Source organism: Gallus gallus, chromosome 1, assembly GCF_016699485.2.
Source record: "Gallus gallus isolate bGalGal1 chromosome 1, bGalGal1.mat.broiler.GRCg7b, whole genome shotgun sequence".
Lineage (NCBI taxonomy): Eukaryota > Metazoa > Chordata > Aves > Galliformes > Phasianidae > Gallus > Gallus gallus.
The window spans coordinates 172,787,913-172,805,293 of NC_052532.1; the positions used below are offsets into that span (position 1 = coordinate 172,787,913).

At 40.9% G+C, this 17,381-nt stretch overlaps 1 protein-coding gene across 5 annotated transcripts in view; it reads left to right on the forward strand.

Moving 5' to 3' along the window:
- The window catches only part of DCLK1 (doublecortin like kinase 1), a 234,311-nt gene that overhangs the window by 204,497 nt on the left and 12,433 nt on the right, over positions 1-17,381 (forward strand). For 3 of the 5 annotated variants that reach the window (XM_015277804.4, XM_015277813.4, XM_015277819.4), the window contains 3 exons: positions 590-686; positions 2,589-2,669; positions 9,827-9,940. In XM_015277804.4, coding sequence (XP_015133290.1) covers positions 590-686; positions 2,589-2,669; positions 9,827-9,940 — 292 coding nt within the window. Of the gene's footprint in view, positions 1-589; positions 687-2,588; positions 2,670-9,826; positions 9,941-15,562; positions 15,637-17,381 lie in introns of all 5 variants that reach the window. The other 2 variants (NM_001257257.2, XM_025150514.3) reach the window with 1 other exon arrangement.

Below are 17,381 nucleotides of genomic sequence, written 5' to 3' on the forward strand. Positions count from 1 at the left end.
AATTGGTCCCTGTGCTGCTTTTGCATTAAACAAGTTCTCTGCTTGTAGGGTTTGGTTTTTCCCATGCTGTGCATAGTGATTTTCACAAATCCCATAAATGTTTGTGATTTCACCCTGTCTCTTGTTTGTTTATTTTAGTTTAAAATTAAAGTGTATTACAAAGCAAGATCGTCCATTATGGGTTCTGGGTGTCTTTGCCTGATGTTTAAAATCAAATTAAATCAATTAAAATACAGTGAAATAAAAATCTTTCATGAACAAAATGCAACTTATTCTGTGGTTCATAAAAGATTGATAAAATGTAAACCACTTAATGGCACGTCAGATATTTTCTCCCCCTCAGAGCAATTGCATAGCGGTTGACAGTCCTAAAGGCAAGCAGGTTACCTCAGAAAGAAAGTGCCAAATAAGCTTAGTTTTAATGACCTCAGCATTCACACCTGTGTCTGCATGCTTAGGGAGAATAAACAGATTCCTAAAGCACGCTAAGGAATCTCCAATTAAAAGCAATTTCAGGAACCTTCTTAAACCAGCTCTGGAAATAATGCCTTTGTGGGTTTTGTTGTTGTTTTTGTTTTTCACTTTACAGAAGTGGAGATGACCAAGAAGTACTTTTTGATCAGATTTTGATGGGACAGGTGGATTTTCCATCTCCATATTGGGACAATGTTTCTGACTCTGCAAAGGTAGGTTTATGTAGCTAATGGTACTTCTTTTCCAGTATTATTCCCAGTGCCTGAGATAATAATGACTGTTGTCCTTTCAAAGTGCTTTATTTGACATCTCTTATACATCTCCTGCTACATCTGTAAATTCTTCTTTATTAACAAGTATGAATTGTCATTTGATCACTGTTAGTTTAGGTGGTCCTGCAGTGGACCCTATCTCGTTATGATGTCTCATACAACAGAGACACCAGCACCCTTTACTGACCAAGATGTAATTATGAGGAAGTTGGTTTGATCTGTCCTTCTTAGCTTGAAAGCTCCCTGGGACTGTGTATGCATTTATGATGCAGGCCAGGTTCCAACCTGGAGCCTTTGAAAATGATATAATAATGTTACAGGGAAGCTATTTTCCCTTATTAATCCCATTAAATGATGTGTCTGTCATTTCTTTCTGTCAGTTAACCAGGCCAAGCATTGTCTGTAACTCATTGTTGTCTGTATGGTATGAAATACGGACTTCTTCTGTCCACCAGTTCACGAGTAGTCTCTTGACACAAGATAGGGAAGAGTTAAAGCTTGGCATGTGCTAAAGCAGGTACAACACTTTACAGATACAGATCCTGATGGAACTGGGGCAACAGGTCCCCACACAGACTTTGTAGGGATCTGAAATTCACTACGTATACAGAAAGAAATATAGTACATATATGTATGTTAAAGAAAATCCAAAACAATCACAAATAAAAACTATTAATTTGGTCAACATGTGGTTAACTGCTCAGTTTCCCTAATATGTGAGTGTTCTGCAACTTTACTTCTAAAGTCTGCAAGGCAAATCCAGGAAAAAAATGTCTTCCTATTTCTTTCAGTGTGTTTAATTGCAAAACATTTTGAAATGTGGAAGTGAATGTAAGTAATGAAAGTGTCATTCTGAGTTCTGAATCTCAGTTCTTCGGTGCTGGTAACATCCTGTTTTTGCAGATGTGTGCATGGTGATCAAACTGGTATTCTAGTTGTTAATTAATAAATTTCACAAGTGAAATGCAGTCATAGAGTTGGAAGTCCTCTAGTCCATATAATTGTTCTATAGCAGCCTTTATTGCATATCTGCAGAAGGGGAAGGACCTCTGGAGGTCACCTGGCCCAACCTCTACTCAAGCAGGGACAACCAGAGCAGGGTGGGTGCACAGGACAGTGTCCAGGACCATCAGTAATGAGAACTCTGCAAGTCTTTTGCCAGCAGTGTTTTCCTTTGAAACTCCTTCTTCCAAACAGTTTATACTAAATTTTCTATTTTGAAACATTAGTCTATTCAGTTAACTTCTCCTTTTTGCTAAGAATTATTAATTTTGGTCTTTGGTGATAACCCTTTGTTTGCAGTCATGCTGCAGTACTATTTTCTGTGCATTCCATTCAGTGTTGGAAATATGTGTTCATTTGCATGCTAGTTGAAAACTAGGTAATTGCAGAGGAAATCAGAGCCTGAAAAAAATAATGTATTAGAGTGTTATATTAAATATCTTCTATGTCATTTATACAAGATCTTAAAATTCTAAATCTGCTGGCTTTTTTCCTACAGAGGAATTGACTTTTTCTTAATGGGAAGCTAACCTAATTTCATGCGACCATCTGTTTTGTATATTATGTATTAAATGCTTTTCTCTCATACAGTGGCTACAGAACTGTAACTCAGAACTTTCTTCTTGCTTTTCAAGGTACTGTTAGATACTGATATAAAAGTTCAGCTTGAAGTTCAGAAGTTCATAGTTGATCTTTTAATAATGTTAATCCATTTCTGAAGTTGATATTTCATTCCGTCTTTGAGCACTCTTCTATAATCAGCTGAAGAGTACTTTAGTAAATTAAATCCACTGATTTGTTCTTCAAAAACTGTGTTTGACCCAGTGTTCCATTTCTCAGGAGCTTATCACAATGATGCTTCAAGTAGATGTAGATCTCCGATTCTCAGCCTTGCAAGTTCTTGAACATCCATGGGTTAATGTAAGTATTTTTCAGGCTTGTAGATGCTGTCTGTAATTTTGCACCTTTGAGCTCCTCTTGTCACATCCTTCCTATGCCCTTTTGGAGCCATCATGTTCCAAAAGATACCACAGATTTAACTGGAAATAAGCTAGGTTACAAGCTGCTTAATATATCGTGTATTATGGAGTGTTCACTGTTTTATGCATGCTCAGCTCCCTCTTCTCTGAAATATTTTGGGTCAGGTTTTCAGCATATCTAACCACACTTGACAAATTTACACCTCTAACAATCAGCTTGCGGGTTCAATGGCACATTTTGCTCTCCTAAAATGAAATGGACTAAAAAATCTGACAGTTGTGATTAAGAGCTATTGAAATATAGTCCATGGTGTTAAGCCTACTTGATCCAGCATGAAACAGAGAAACCTTTAGCATCACATTTAACTTCTGACATTGAAATATACACGTATTTATGTGCAGCCATATCCACTTAGTCTGAGTTACCATGAAATAGCTATTTATGCATCCTGGCTTATCTCTTAGTGACTGGACATTTGCCATAAAAGTGATAATCAGTGAAGTGGCATATGGATAAATCTGGCAGAGAATAAAGAGATTTGTCTCTAATTCATGTTGAGACAGGGACATTACTTAATATTTGTTAATTATTTCAGACTATTTAATATGTCTTAAAATATTTGTTTGACAAGAAAAATAAAAATTGGAGAAAGTCCAGATTCAAATTCAGGAAAGAAGATCGAAGAAGGAAGAAATGCAATTGGGACTGGGAGAGAAGGAGGAAGAAATAGTGTTTCATTTTCCTTTTTAAAAGTTGGAGTGTGCAGTTCCCACTAGAATAATATTTTGTCCTTCAGTTAACAGATTCCCTGGGCTGCTGTATCCAAACGATTTATTGCAACGAAAGACTATTCTAATAATTCAAAGATACAATAACCTCAGAGGCTAATATTTTTTTCTTGAGAAGTGTCCTCCTTGTAGCCTACAATAGTGGTGGTCACTGAAGTGTTTATATTCGTTAGTGCTGGAGGCTACCTTCTTGTCCAAACCATTTAAAATGGTTTTCATTATAAATGATATTATCAGGCAGACCACTTTTGCTGTGTACAAATTGCAGAAGGATCTAGGACAGCGTGTGATGAAAATCTTTTCATTTTAAAGATGACATTCAAGCAGCTGAAATATTAATTTTCCGTGGTGCCAGGTACTGTCCTTGGACATGGTGTTCTGTCACAGTTTATAATGACTTTTGGTAACTGAAGTGTCTCTTTATCTCCATGGGAGGAGGGTGGATGGGGATTTCTGTCTTGCTGTTGAGGAGGAGGTCAGAATGTCTGGTCAGAAGCTGCAGGGAGGGCAGGTCACCCACTGTGTCAGTCTGCATACTTCCGCTGAGGCTATTGAAAAGTCTCTTGCTTATACAACATAAGGATCTGGCCACCAATTTTCCTTTTTGTGAGCTTTGTGCTCCCCCCACATACCGTAGTTTTTTTGTTTGTTTTTGCTTCAGTTACACAACAATCCAAGGAAGTGATTTCAGCAAGACTCATTCAGAAGTGCCATTTTTTTTGTGACTGTGGTGTGCAGATGATGGTGCGCTCCCTGTGCTTGCTAATGGTTCCTGCAAGGGGGACTGGGGAAGAAGGGTAAGGGACAAGTGGCTGAAGTCTTCCAGAACTGCAGAGCTCCTGTAACCAACCCCATGTTTGCGCTACCAAAGCACCCTGGTGAATTCCTGGGTTTCTGTGCAATGAGTAACAGATGGATCCCTTTGCCAGTGGGTTCCTTGGAGACCAATTATAAATGTATCCAAAAGAGAGGTTGATACAGTTTTGAAAGGTGATCCCATTGCTGCCTGCTAAATGCTGTGATCTAGATAAAATTTCTGGATCACAAAGCTCTTAAGTACTTGGTTGGCAGAAACTGAATGATATACCAAGGAGAATTCAAGGTCTACTTCCCTTCCTTAACCATGCCATTTTGTGGACAGTGATTTTGGTGCACTAATCATGAAATATGATGTATAAGGAAGGCAAGTAGAACTGGAAGCTGGATAGTCTCAGTCACCTTTGGTCTTGCTCGCACATCTTGTAGTTTAATACTGATTGTAATTCTTTGCAAACAAAACATGTAGCAGTTCTGTTCATCAGTAACTGAAGCAGGTATTCTAGGATAGTTCTGTCCAACATTCAAGAGGTCTCTTCTGTCAAAGTGCTGCTCTTAGGAACTGAGATGACTCAGTATTTTGTCTTCAGCAATACGCTCATGATAGTTGGTGATGCAGATCAAAACCTCTTCTGAATCTTTGTATGTATCCTACATATATTTTCTTCTGGAAGGAGAAGGGCTAGCAATGGGACCAGTTCTGGAAAGTGTTTGAGCACATTCCGAAGGTTGCTCCAATTTCAATGCATGCCACATGGAAATGCTTAGTGTTAGGAATAAAATTAACTGCATCGATGGCATTAAAGTCCTAGTTCACTTCAAGAGAAAGAAGAACATGGCTGAGTTGAAACAGGTGCTTAAATGCTTTTATGAAAAAGGAGGCTTCCCTCAAGTGGGTCTGAGAACTGTGTGGCAAGGAAAGGCTCCTGGCATGCGGAGGCAGAAGGATACACTGGTGTTACATCCAGCCTCTCATTCCAATACCGTCACTGGCTTGGCCAGTTGTGGGCATCACACAGCCACCCTGCGATGCATGTGTCCTAATTACCCGGGCAGTTTTCTGCAACATTCCTAAAATATTGTCTCCTTTCCAGAGGGCAAAAGGCACCTGGAGTTTTCATCTAACACATAACTTCCCCAGTTAACCTGTTGAAATAGTTCTCTATGGACTTCATTTTTCCTTTTCTTATTTTGGTTCTCTTCACATAGCGGTAAAGCTGCAGATAAAGCACTGGATAGGGCAACTGGATTGAAAAGCAGGCATATGTTTTCTTTGACAATTCCAAGAAACATTTTCTCTCTTTGATCAAACCTTCGATAGAAGTGTTCTAACTGCTTACACCATATAAAAGCATTTTGTAGATTGTAAATAACCGTTCCACTTTATAGCTGCTTACTATGTGATTACTCGGTAAATTGCTGAGATTCCTGGAATGTACTTTGACAGTTTCAATAGGAGCCAGCATTCATTTCAGTTTCAGTTTTTGCTATAAAAATAGCTGGAATCCTCTTGGAAACTGCAAAACTTGTTATGGTCAGAGTCAGGCCAGCTAAGCAGTTCCTATGTCAATAATATCCCAGCTGTTTTCAATTCAGAAAAACAAAACCTGAAAAGATGTTGGCTCCTTGCCACTGCCACAGATGGAGATCTTGAATTCAAAATGCAATTCAGCAGCAGTTCTTTGCCCCCTTGATTTAGTTTGTTTGAATTTGTCTCTCAGATGCAGTACACTTAGACCTGGAAACAAATCCATCAGTTTATACTTCCCCTACTGGGACCCCAGCTCTTTCTTTTACCTGATGGAATTCTGTGCAAAACCTAAGCATTGTAAGGGTGGCTGGAAGCTTCAGGTCTGATGTTCTAAACGTTGGTAACACTACATAACCTGCAGTACACCAGTGGCAAGTTATGAGACAAATCTACTCTGTTTTTGCTGTCTAAATACTTTCTGATTTGTACAGCATTGAGCACTGAATACTGAAAGGCACAGACTGAATTCTGTAAACCCTTCTCTGTTAAAATAATCAATATAAAATGTGCTGTGCTGTTACTGGAGGAGGAAGATGGCGCACACTAGCCTGAAAAGAATGAAGGGAAACTGTAGTAGCCTTTGTATGTATCCTTAACCATGTCTGCCTTGGAGATTTCAATGTAAAAGAAATGAATAACCAAGCAGTAAACAGTAATGAGCTTAACATTCATAAGAAATTTTATTTAAAATGTTATTTCTTATTCAGCAGCTGCAGAACCCTTTGGTCACACCCTAGGGCACTACCCAGAGAAAAATCTCCTTGCAATCCTTGAGGGAAACAGAGTCAAAAAGCTTTTCCTGCACTTTTATTTGCTCCACTTTTCTGCTTTTGTTAATATAATGACCTCTTCATCTGATGCATTCAGACCTGGGAAGTAAACCTCTTGTGACCAGCTTGAGAAATGCATCTGAGTGTGTCAGGGCAGCGGGAGTCTGGCAGTCCTGAACATCGTTCAGTCTTTTTTCTTTCCTTTGAGTGACAGTGTCTCCTGCATATAGAACAGTGCAAATGCGGTAAGAGTGTTTGTTAATTACTCAAGTGATGCCAATATCATCAGTTTGAGTTTATTTATTTATTTATTTTTAATTCTTGCAAGTAGAGATTTTGTGGAGCCTGATGAAAAAAAATCATCTAAAGATCCCAGGCAGTTAATGGTGTCCAGGTGAAAACTCAAATTCTGGACCAGACTTTAGAAGCTGCCAGAGGATTTTGGCTGCTCAGCTTCTCAGGACGGCACTTCTTGCAGATCACCAGCAGTTCCGTGTTCTCAAAAATTCACGACCCTTTGAAGTTCCCAGAACTGAGCACCAAAAATCACAAGTCATCTTTAAAAGCTCTTGTCCTGACTGCTACAGCTAAGATGAAATTCTGTGGCCCTAACCCACTACAAGAAGTAGTACATGTAGATGGAGGTTAGAATAGGGGAAGGACTCCATGGGGGCTGGCATCCTTCCCATCACAGCAACCTGATGAAATTCTTGTCAGAAATATTTAGCCTGTTCTCTAGTTCTACAACTCACCCTGCTGATTCTCTGATTCTGATGTGTTTTTTGGTTGCTTTTCCTACCTCTTGCCTTTTTTTTTTTTTTTTTTTTTTTTGTATGTATGTAGTTAAACAGCTGTCATCTCTCACACTCAGTATCTATCCATTTTATTGCTGGCTGAAGTGACTCCAGGAGCCAGCTAATATATATTAGCTTGTTTACAAAGTGCTTTGGAATAAAGAAAGATCGCTGGTAGACATTGGGTAGCACCAGCAGTAGCTGAACAATTTAATAATGGTAGAATAATTCCTGTGCATACCTATGCTACTTAAACTGAGCTGAAGTTTTCTTCTGAAAACTGGATCTCAGAGTACGTATCTCTGACTCGTTGCCACTGGAACAGTGGGTGTGGTGCTTCATGAGTAAAATATTACCCCAATCTTGGTAACTGTTGTCTTCTCTGTAATTTAGCCTTTTGACAAGACAACATGAAACCTTGGCAGGCTTTCATTGTCCAGAAAGCCAAGAGAATGATTTTTTGTTTTCCCTCCGGTGAAGAAGAGATCACTTTATAGGCTTTCTTCTGGGAAAGGCAAGGTTGGCGGAAAGCAGGTTATTTTTAGGGGTCATATGCACCAAGCCAAGACTCCCCAGTGCTAGACAATTATCAGCTACTGAGTTGCATTGTTTTGTTTCACAGCTGTATGCACTTGACCATATTTTGCCAGCTGAGACACTTTGTTAAGGGGTGAGTGAGGGATCTCTAAACACGAACTCCCCAAACTAAATAAATTACAAACCCAAACCAACCTCCCTAAAGTTCCCATATGCTCACAGGGATTGTGATTTACTGCAGTGATTGTGTAACTCTTTGAGTGCACTCAGAGCCAGAAAAAAGAAGTCTGAAATCTCTCTGTATTCTGATCTTGTCTCTCATTTCTATGTGCCTTGGTAGAATTGCGCTCTAAGTGGACTTTCAAGAACTTTCTCAGCTGCTGATAGCTGCACATACGAAGCAGTAGTGGATGGATATCAGACCCATGGATGACCAGACACCTGATATCCTGCATATTCTGCATACTATTGCCTGAAATCCTGCTTATTCTGCTAGCAGGGAAATCTCACCAGCCATGGCTTCTTCAGCTGCCACTCCTTCTGGTTCCCTCTTCCCTGTTCAATCTGTCACACAGGCCTCGTCTGCCATTTCTAGAAAGCTCCTTTTTTATTTGGGGTTTCAGTTCAACCTGCTGACTTGGGCAAACTGCAGACTCCCTTCTTTTTTCTAGGGTTGTGCTTCCATGTGGAGGACAGCAGATGGGTATACCAGGAGCAGGAGCTGTCAGCTGTTGACTGGGAGCAGGCTGCACAGCTTCTGGGCTGGGTCCCTTATGCACACAGCAGGAGAACATGGCAGCCTCCGCTTGGCCCTGTGGCCCTGTGCTCACTTTTCCTTCAGTTTTGCTCAAGTTGATAAAATGTGTGTTTTGGCAAGGAAAACAAGGCCACCATAGCTGGCTTCAGCCCTCCCCCGCTTTCCTGCCTGTGCAGGAAGTTGCATACTAGATGCCCCAAACCAACCCATGGAGTGGGTCACACCTCAGTGGTACATCCTGATGTTCATGAAGGCCTGGCTTCACCCACACCAGGCCTGGGCTGGGGCATGTCTCAGTTTCCACCCTGCCTGTATTACCTCTCCCTGGGCCTCACTGAGCCACAGCTGGAGCTCTCGCCCAACCCCACAGTCCCTCAACGTGTCACCTTGATGACTGCTCAAATAATTCCCATACCCTCTTAGGCTATGGCTGGCTGGGGAGGCCATGGGCAGAGCTTAGAAGGTGCCTTGTCTCAGGTTAGATTTTGACAAATAACCAGTGCGTGCTTGTATCAAACTTTCTCCAGATTTAAAGTCTTCCGCTCACGTTGCTACAGTAAATCTTCCTTTTTGCTTGTATTAAAAGGTAGAATTTAGTCAAAACACGGCACTTCTGAACTTGGTGTTTCACAGGGCATTAGGAAATCTTTCTTTGCATCCCACCAAGCCAGAAATTTCTGGTTTCTGTAATCTCTTGGGTTCTTTCTGTGTCTGAGCTCACTACCTTTAAACACATTTGAGGTGTAAATAGAAGAATAAACAGGCCTGAGCTAATCATGCTTTGAGGTATTTATGCACCTACAAGTAACCAGGCAGTGGTAGTTACTACCTAGTAGAAAGAATAATAAACTATGTAATGATAATTAATTAGCTTAACCTGAAGCTTGTGAGAAAGATATTTTGTATAGAAGAAGAGAGAGGCTGGTTTGTTACATAGTAGGATGTTCATCCTATAAATACTTTACATTGATCTGAGACAATGACTCACCCAATAGTTTTTTAACATTTCTTTTTTTGTGTTGATAGATGCTGTCAGAATAACTTGGCAATTCCTTTATTTTTCCTTTTCTCTCTGAAGTTTTGTTTTACTTTGTTTCTTCACAGGATGATGGCCTTCCAGAGAATGAACATCAGCTATCAGTAGCTGGGAAGATAAAGAAGCATTTCAACACAGGCCCTAAACCGAACAGCACAGCAGCTGGAGTTTCTGTCATAGCAGTAAGCATCTGAAATACACAGCTGAAACACTTAAATATGTGCCCACAAGACTGTGTGTGTTTAGGGCATGCCACCAAAAGAAACCAGAGAGCGTCAGCTCTAACAATTAATATAAGCATAGTTTGACTGATATTCTGCTGTTGATTCTCCTTGTGAGTCACATTGTTACTTAATAGCCTTAGGAGATATAACAGCTTGCACACTTTCACATTTTGTCAGAAGGTTGTTGGACCTAACATTGATGTATGTAGATTCAACATTTGAGCTATGGGACCATGGCATTTTACTTGGCAGCAGAATCATCACATGGATTGAGGCAGCACAGAAGTTGTAGCAGGACAGCACCACTTTACAGTGAATGGAAATTACTTCAAAACTGTAACAGCGAACCCATATGGCAACCTTAGCTTTTCTTCTTTGAAGACACCAAAGAGAGCTATAATGACTCACTTCTTGCTGAAAAATGCTACCTTTGGAGTTGATTCTAGTCTAGGCACTTCATATTTAGTTGAGCATCAACACACTACTGTTACATGCCAAAGCTACATGCAGATTGCAGGCTGCTTCCCTCCAGACAGAAGGACTTAATAGAGCTCCTCGCTGCCTTCTGTCACACACTGCAGCTGCAGTCTGGATGTTCTAGGTTATGTGTTGAAGCTTCTGAAGCTAGGCTTGACCAAACGTTTGCCCAAGCTTTACTGAAGTTTTGATGGCATCCTCAGCATAGCATCCATCACATGTTTGTATTTTTTGCCTAGAGATAAACATGTGCATTAGAGATACACGCACACAGAATATATTCCGTGTTTTATAAGATTATTCATACTAATACCATTAAATAGTGCACATCCTTTACATTTTTGATACATCTGCCTGTGTTTGTAAGCTTTTCTTTATTACTCATGGCAATGTTAATGCTCCAAACAGTCACTAAAAATAAGTGACGCATTAAACATAACCATTCCCATATCAAATTACTCAGTGTTCATTCCCAGCTTCCATGAATTGCAGGTGGTGTGAGTGCACATGTACACTTTCTTGTACTGTTTCCACTTTCATGTTTCTCAGCTCAGCCCCTCCAGTGGTGAGTTATATCAGTCTGAAGTAAACTCAGCTCAGCGCATGCAATCTGGCCCTCAGGTGTGAACTGTTTGTACAGCAGGATGGATACTCTCTCAAAGTTACTTGGTAGAAGTACTTAAAATTTCAAGCTGTGCCTCTCTCATATTTTTTCTTTACTCTTTCCAACCCTAAACTTCCTCAACATGGAAGCAAGTTGTTCCTCATGCTTTTCTTAGATTTTCTCAGTCATCGGCTAACATAGTCAGCTTTTTTTATTATTATTTTCATTTTTAAGCAATAATACTGCAACAGCTCTCCCACAACTAAAACATCACATACCCATTGCTCATCTGAACTGCAGGTATGTTCTGTATAGACTAGCTGAAACCTTGTTCCTTTCGAATGGACTGCCAGCACGCTTGTCCATGAGAATTACTGCTCAGACCCTCCATGCTAACGACTTCAAAGCTTAGAAGCAAGAAATGATGCCTCTGTGCTCATCCATCCGTCGCCTCCTTTATTTGTTTTATTTCCCCACAATCGTCTTTTATTTTGTTTCTTTGCCCCAGTTGCTCTGCCAAGGAATTGTTTACAGCAGTTTGATATCTGAGTAATGAAAAAGGCACCGTAGTGAATCTTTCCACTGCAAAACATTGTAAATCAGAAAAATAGTGTTCGCTAATTCATATTTTAATGGCTTTTATTTATTTTTTAGTGTTTGGAAATTTAACAAGTTATTTTAAGTCATCATCTCTATGGGTGAACATGATACTCTAGCACGATGAATTCTGCAGCTTGGCCTATAAGGCAGAAACATTTTGAGTATTTTTACAAAATACAAACTGTGGTTTGATTAGGTTGTGTCAACTAATTTCTAAAAGCTTGGAAGGGATGGGGAAGGACAGACTTTTTGAGTGTTTTGGTAGTGAAGAAAAGCTAGACGATTATAAGAATAAATCATAAACTCAATAAGTTAGTCAAAAGCAAAACAACAAAACCCTTAATTGCTGTTTCTGTTGTTTGAAAACGTATGTAATACACATTCGACATGCACGTCATTAGGGTTTTACATTTGGGAATCTACCTTTAAACTGTGCAATATCAAATATCATGAAAGTAAATCTTATTAACTAAGCCTGCTCTACATTTAGAATTTTCAAAGTATATACAGATGCTGCAACGTACTGTTCAGCTCTAAAAACTTTCACTAGGTATATTTTCTACAAAAATATTGTTTTATTGTGCCTGCCTGTATGTTTATTGTAACTTTTCAAGAGAGTGCTTGTGTATATAATATATAGAGGCATTCTATATATTATGTAACACATCTGTGTCTGTGTGTTTGTGAAAATGTGTTAATATGTGCATATATTTATATAGATTACTTAATAGTTACGAGTGTTAGCATTAATTTGAGTTTTATACCTCTATTTATGTACAGAGATAGCTAATCTGTGGTATTTAGCTCTTAATTTGTCCTTACACTGGTATAATGCTATATGCCTGTTTTCCTTTGTGGTAAGAATTAACACACCTCAGAGATCTCAAGCAGTATTTATCATATGCACCAATTAAAACTCGAACATGAAAACTAAGTTCATATTGCTCTGATACGAAAGCTACATTCATAAGGATGTGTTTGTGGTCAGCTTGTTGAAGAGAAAGTGAAGCCATGTGTGTTTCGCATACGTGTACTCTGGCTACTGCTTCCTTCAGCAGCATCCAAGTACATTGTATGGACTCCTTTTGCTCAGGTTTACGTTTGCCTTGCTGATGTAGTAATCCTCAGTAAAAGTTACCTCTGACCGCTCAGGGCAGTCTCATCCTACAACTTCTCATGCATGTGTCCAGGCTTTAAGCTTGTCCCCATTTGAAAGGATTTGTCAGGTTGGACACTACCAGGATGAACGTGCTGTGCATGCCTAGCAAAGTTCCTTTGCTGGTGGAACAGGAGATGATTTCTCAAACAAAATTAACTACACAGGCAAAGAGATTTTTCTGTTCGTACATTAATGCATCATTAAAAGTTCTGCCAGCATAACTATGTCAGTTGGGAAAAAAAAAAAATCCCTTAAACCAACATAGCTTTGCCAGCAACTTTTTAATTGGAAAGCCAGCTTTTAGAGCAGCGATATAGTTAACAAGTCCCTGAAAACCACTGCTTGCTGATGGGAGAGCGCATGGGAGAAAGATCACTATAGTTCCCCTATTCTTGCTGTAAGCATTAACTTCTGGTCAGTGTGGAATACGGGCTGCCAGACTTGGTCCCCTTCGGTCTGTGTCAGAACTACCACGTTACCACTAAGTGGGTGCCAAAAGGGTTGCAGGATCAGGTTTCTCCTGCATTTTTCCAATAGGAATAATCTTTTGTAGATCTGTGATGGTGTTTATAGACACTGCAATAAATAACATAAAAATAGGCCTTTACTAAATAGTCTTTTTGAAAATTGGGGATAGAATTGTTTGTTCAATTCACCAGGCATGTTATCCCTTGTTTCCCAAGCAATGCCCCATGTCTGGACACTCTGGGTTTTAGTGGAGGTGTCTAAAGTGATTGAGAGGCCAAATTATTTCTTAAGAACACTTCTGCAATCCCGAGGTGTGCCATTAACTCTGTATATTAACTTAGCATCATTCAGTTTGTGTTCCTGTCTGAACTGTTAAAGCTTTGCCTCTGTGTTGTCACTTCTGTGCTTGTATTTTGGCCATCGTTAAGGCAGAGGAAAAAACTACTGATAATGTAATGCTAAGGTTGTTTGAGGTCTCTGTCTTGGCAATGGGAGTAAATTCCATCTCGAGACTCACAGGAATGGAGTAGGACAGAAGAAGAGAGCTGTGTGGGAAGTCAGTGCAGCTCTCTGCCAACCTGGGGCTCTTGCAGCTGCCGAGGGGAGGGCAGCAGTGGGTCAGTGCTGTGCCTGCTGCTGAGCATCGAGCAAATTGAAACCTTGCAGATGGGGTTCTTAGCAGGGGGATTTCTTGACCGGTGTGGAAGAGAAGCCAAGTCCGGCCTGTTAGTTTTGCTTGGCATAGAGATGAACCTGTGACTTGAAAGTCACTTCTTATCTTTTGTTTGTGTTGTTGTGGGCTTGTTCTGTATCCCTGTTTTTGTTTTTGTTTTTATGGAATAATTTCCACACTGGCTAAACTGTTCGAGCTCTTCCCAGACAGCCAACTCCCCCCGATTTTGTCTATCTTTTTAGCTGTTGGATTTTAGAGCGGTCATTTTGATCTGCTTTTCAAGCCAAGTCCCTTTTGTGCACTCTGGTCGCAGTATGCCATGCAGCCAGTAGATGGCAATAGCAGACCAGCGTAGGTGAGCGGACAGAAAACAAACCACAGCTACAGGGTTCTGATGTTTTTAAACAGGAAACGTCCTTTAAGTCATTCTAAATGAGATGAAACAGGCATTGTTTTAACAAAAAAGGAGTTAATTATCAAATTCTACACTCGCAATATAGTCATCAAGAAAAACTTAGAATTGCCAATAGCTCCCTGCTACCCTTTGAGGAGTTGGTAACCAGAAATGTGTCAAACTGCTTTCCTGAATTTAGAGTCAGAAACTGTTACCAGCGTGGAAATACATACCACGCTCTTACTGGAGCACAAAATGGCCCTTTCTCTTCATAGGACAAAACATGAAAAGCATCGCAGCTCCCAGTTTCGAAGTGGGCAGTGTCTCTCTCAAGACATTTCCCCTAAAACCCCGTTTAACTCGGCTAAGTGATGCCTCGGCCGTATGCTGTGCAGCACAGGAGGGTCAGAGAAAACAGCCTCTTTCCTTTGTTCCCATGCATATTACTCTGCTAGCGATAAACCAAACTTCAGAGATCTCTACTCCCAAAATAATACCAGGGGCACACTTTTTCTGGACACGACGTGAAGTTCATTTCCATTTTGACTTTAATTGGTGCAATTTTAAACCTAATAGTTCCGTACTGTTATCTTTTTGAGCATGAGGTGTAAGCTGGGATGACAAACAATGCTATTCATGGCTCCGAGGAGCCCTCTCCAAGGTTAACGCATTTTTAGAAATGAATTACCGTGATTGATGGGGTATCAAAACCTGATTCTTTTCATCTTTGCACATTCCATGATTATGAAGCACTCTAATTTAAGCCTGATGCAGTCTGTCTAGCCCGCTCCCTGTGATGGTTGCACTGCATTTTTGTAAATTATTAAACCTCTCCGTTTAATTGCAAAAGATAATTTTCCATTACTGGTACGTGCAACTTAAAAGGGCACTTCTGTCTTTGGAGGTAACGAGATGTTGGTCAGACTTTTACATGAGTGCATTATGCATCAAGTAACCTATTTCGCAAACTCCGTTTTAGCCTGAATAAATTGGCTTCTGATTTAGGAGGACAGGCTCTAGAGTTAGTGTTTTCTCCTTTTCTTTCTTTACTTTTTTTCTTTCTCTTTCTAGCGCTAGCTGTAGGATGTTAGCTAAGTGCCTTCTGAACGCAGTAACTGTTACACTAAGCAGGGACGCTTGCTCTGGAGTCTGAGTTCTTTAGCCTAATGCTGATCCACTGAGTTGCCCCGTTTCTCTCTGCTCAGCTGGACCACGGGTTTACCATCAAGAGATCAGGGTCTTTGGACTACTACCAACAACCAGGAATGTATTGGATAAGGTATGCGCTGGTGCAGCTCCCACAGTCAGTGTTTCCATGGCAACGTGCTGGCAGTCTCCATTCACCAGTTCCTCCAGTGGATAAACATGCTTTTTGATTTGTTCTCCGGTCCATATGCTGCTTTATCGGTTTCGTTTGAATCCTGATTGAGATGCCACACCCCCTCATTCCCTCTCCTCACCCATCCCTCACACCCACATCGCCAGCTTTCTCTCCATTGCACATGCTCAGTACCAACTCCCTCCTAGTTAAAAGGACAGTGTATATAGAAAACCCCGATATGCTGAAGTGTGCACCCCTATTGCATCTGCTTCCCCACTTCTAAGCACCAGGAGCAGCAACAGGCTCTCAGCATATATCCTCCTCCTTCCCCACGGAGACGTGGGGCTATATACTGTCATTTTAAACCCACCGAACACAATCCTTACCTTAGATGGAACAATGCATTTACAGAGCAGAGCACTTAGAAACTCTCCCAAGTTCAATGAAATATAATGCATTGTATGTGCTGGTAAGCTTGTGTTTCTAACGATGCATTCTTTCTATTTTGTTTTTAAAACCTTTCCGATGCCTATTTCTTTTTCTTTGAGTTTTTTGGTTTTTTTTTTTTTTTTTTAAATATTGCATGAGTCTTCTGAATATATTTTTCCTCATTGTGTAACTGTGCCAGGGTTGTGTGAGCTGGCTTATCCCGTACGGTGACGGGGGGCTCGGGGCGGGGGGCTGTGCTGGAGCGGGGTGAAGAGGGTCCTGTTCCCATAGCCCACCCCAGGCCCACACCTCCTCCATCAATCAGAGCTCTGCCGTTCCCATCCAGTGGTTATTTGCTGGCTTCTTTCCTCGCTATTACTCACAAGAGCTGGGTTTTGATAGCTAACGAGATTTTTATAAGTTTCTTGTGTTTTCTAACACTGCCTTTAAAGACTCATCTGTGAGGTATTCGGGACAAAAAAAAAAAAAAAAAACCCAGCAAATTAACCACATTTGGGAAACAGCAGAGATGGTCTCTGCGAGTGTTCCCAGTGAGGCAGAATCCCGCCCTCGGATCATTTCACTGCCTGCATGGGTCGGTCCAACTGCAGCACGGTTTCCTTCAAACCTAGCGGTTCCCCGAGCACACACTGAGGATTAAGGAGATCGTGATATGGATGTTCTGGGGAAAGAAAGAAAATCCTACTTTTCGACCAAGAAGTGGAAAAGTGGTTCCTATCCATCAGTTAAATTTCGGCTAGCAGGAACTGAGAAATGCTTCCCCTCCAAGTGCGTGGCAGTGCCTGTAATTCTAGCCTACGGCACTTGCGTTCATGGCCATAAACCTACAGCAACCTGCAAAACATAAATAGCAAACCACGCTTTGTCTGTTTGTCCCTTGGCATCACGCTTCGCAGCCTCTCGTCCTGTAGCAGCGGACGGAGGAGGAGGCAGCAGCGCAGCAGCTGCGCGGTGTGGGTTTTCCCTGCAGACAGGGATCCCGAGTGCCCCTCTCCGGATAGGTGTGGGAATATTGGGAGTGCTTTTCTCTTCCTAAGGAAGGGTGGCATTCTGTGTCAAGCAGGACTTTGTCGGATAGCTGCGGATTTAATGCCTCCTTCTGTGTAACAGAGGAAAACGCAGCAGCTTCATCACTTATCTGCCCTCCCAGAGGTTAACTCCTGCCCATGATCAGCTTACGGTCCTTCTCTTTTTCTTGCTTTAGTTTTAACATCCCTTAAAAAAGAAGAGGAAAAAAAAAAAAAACACCACAA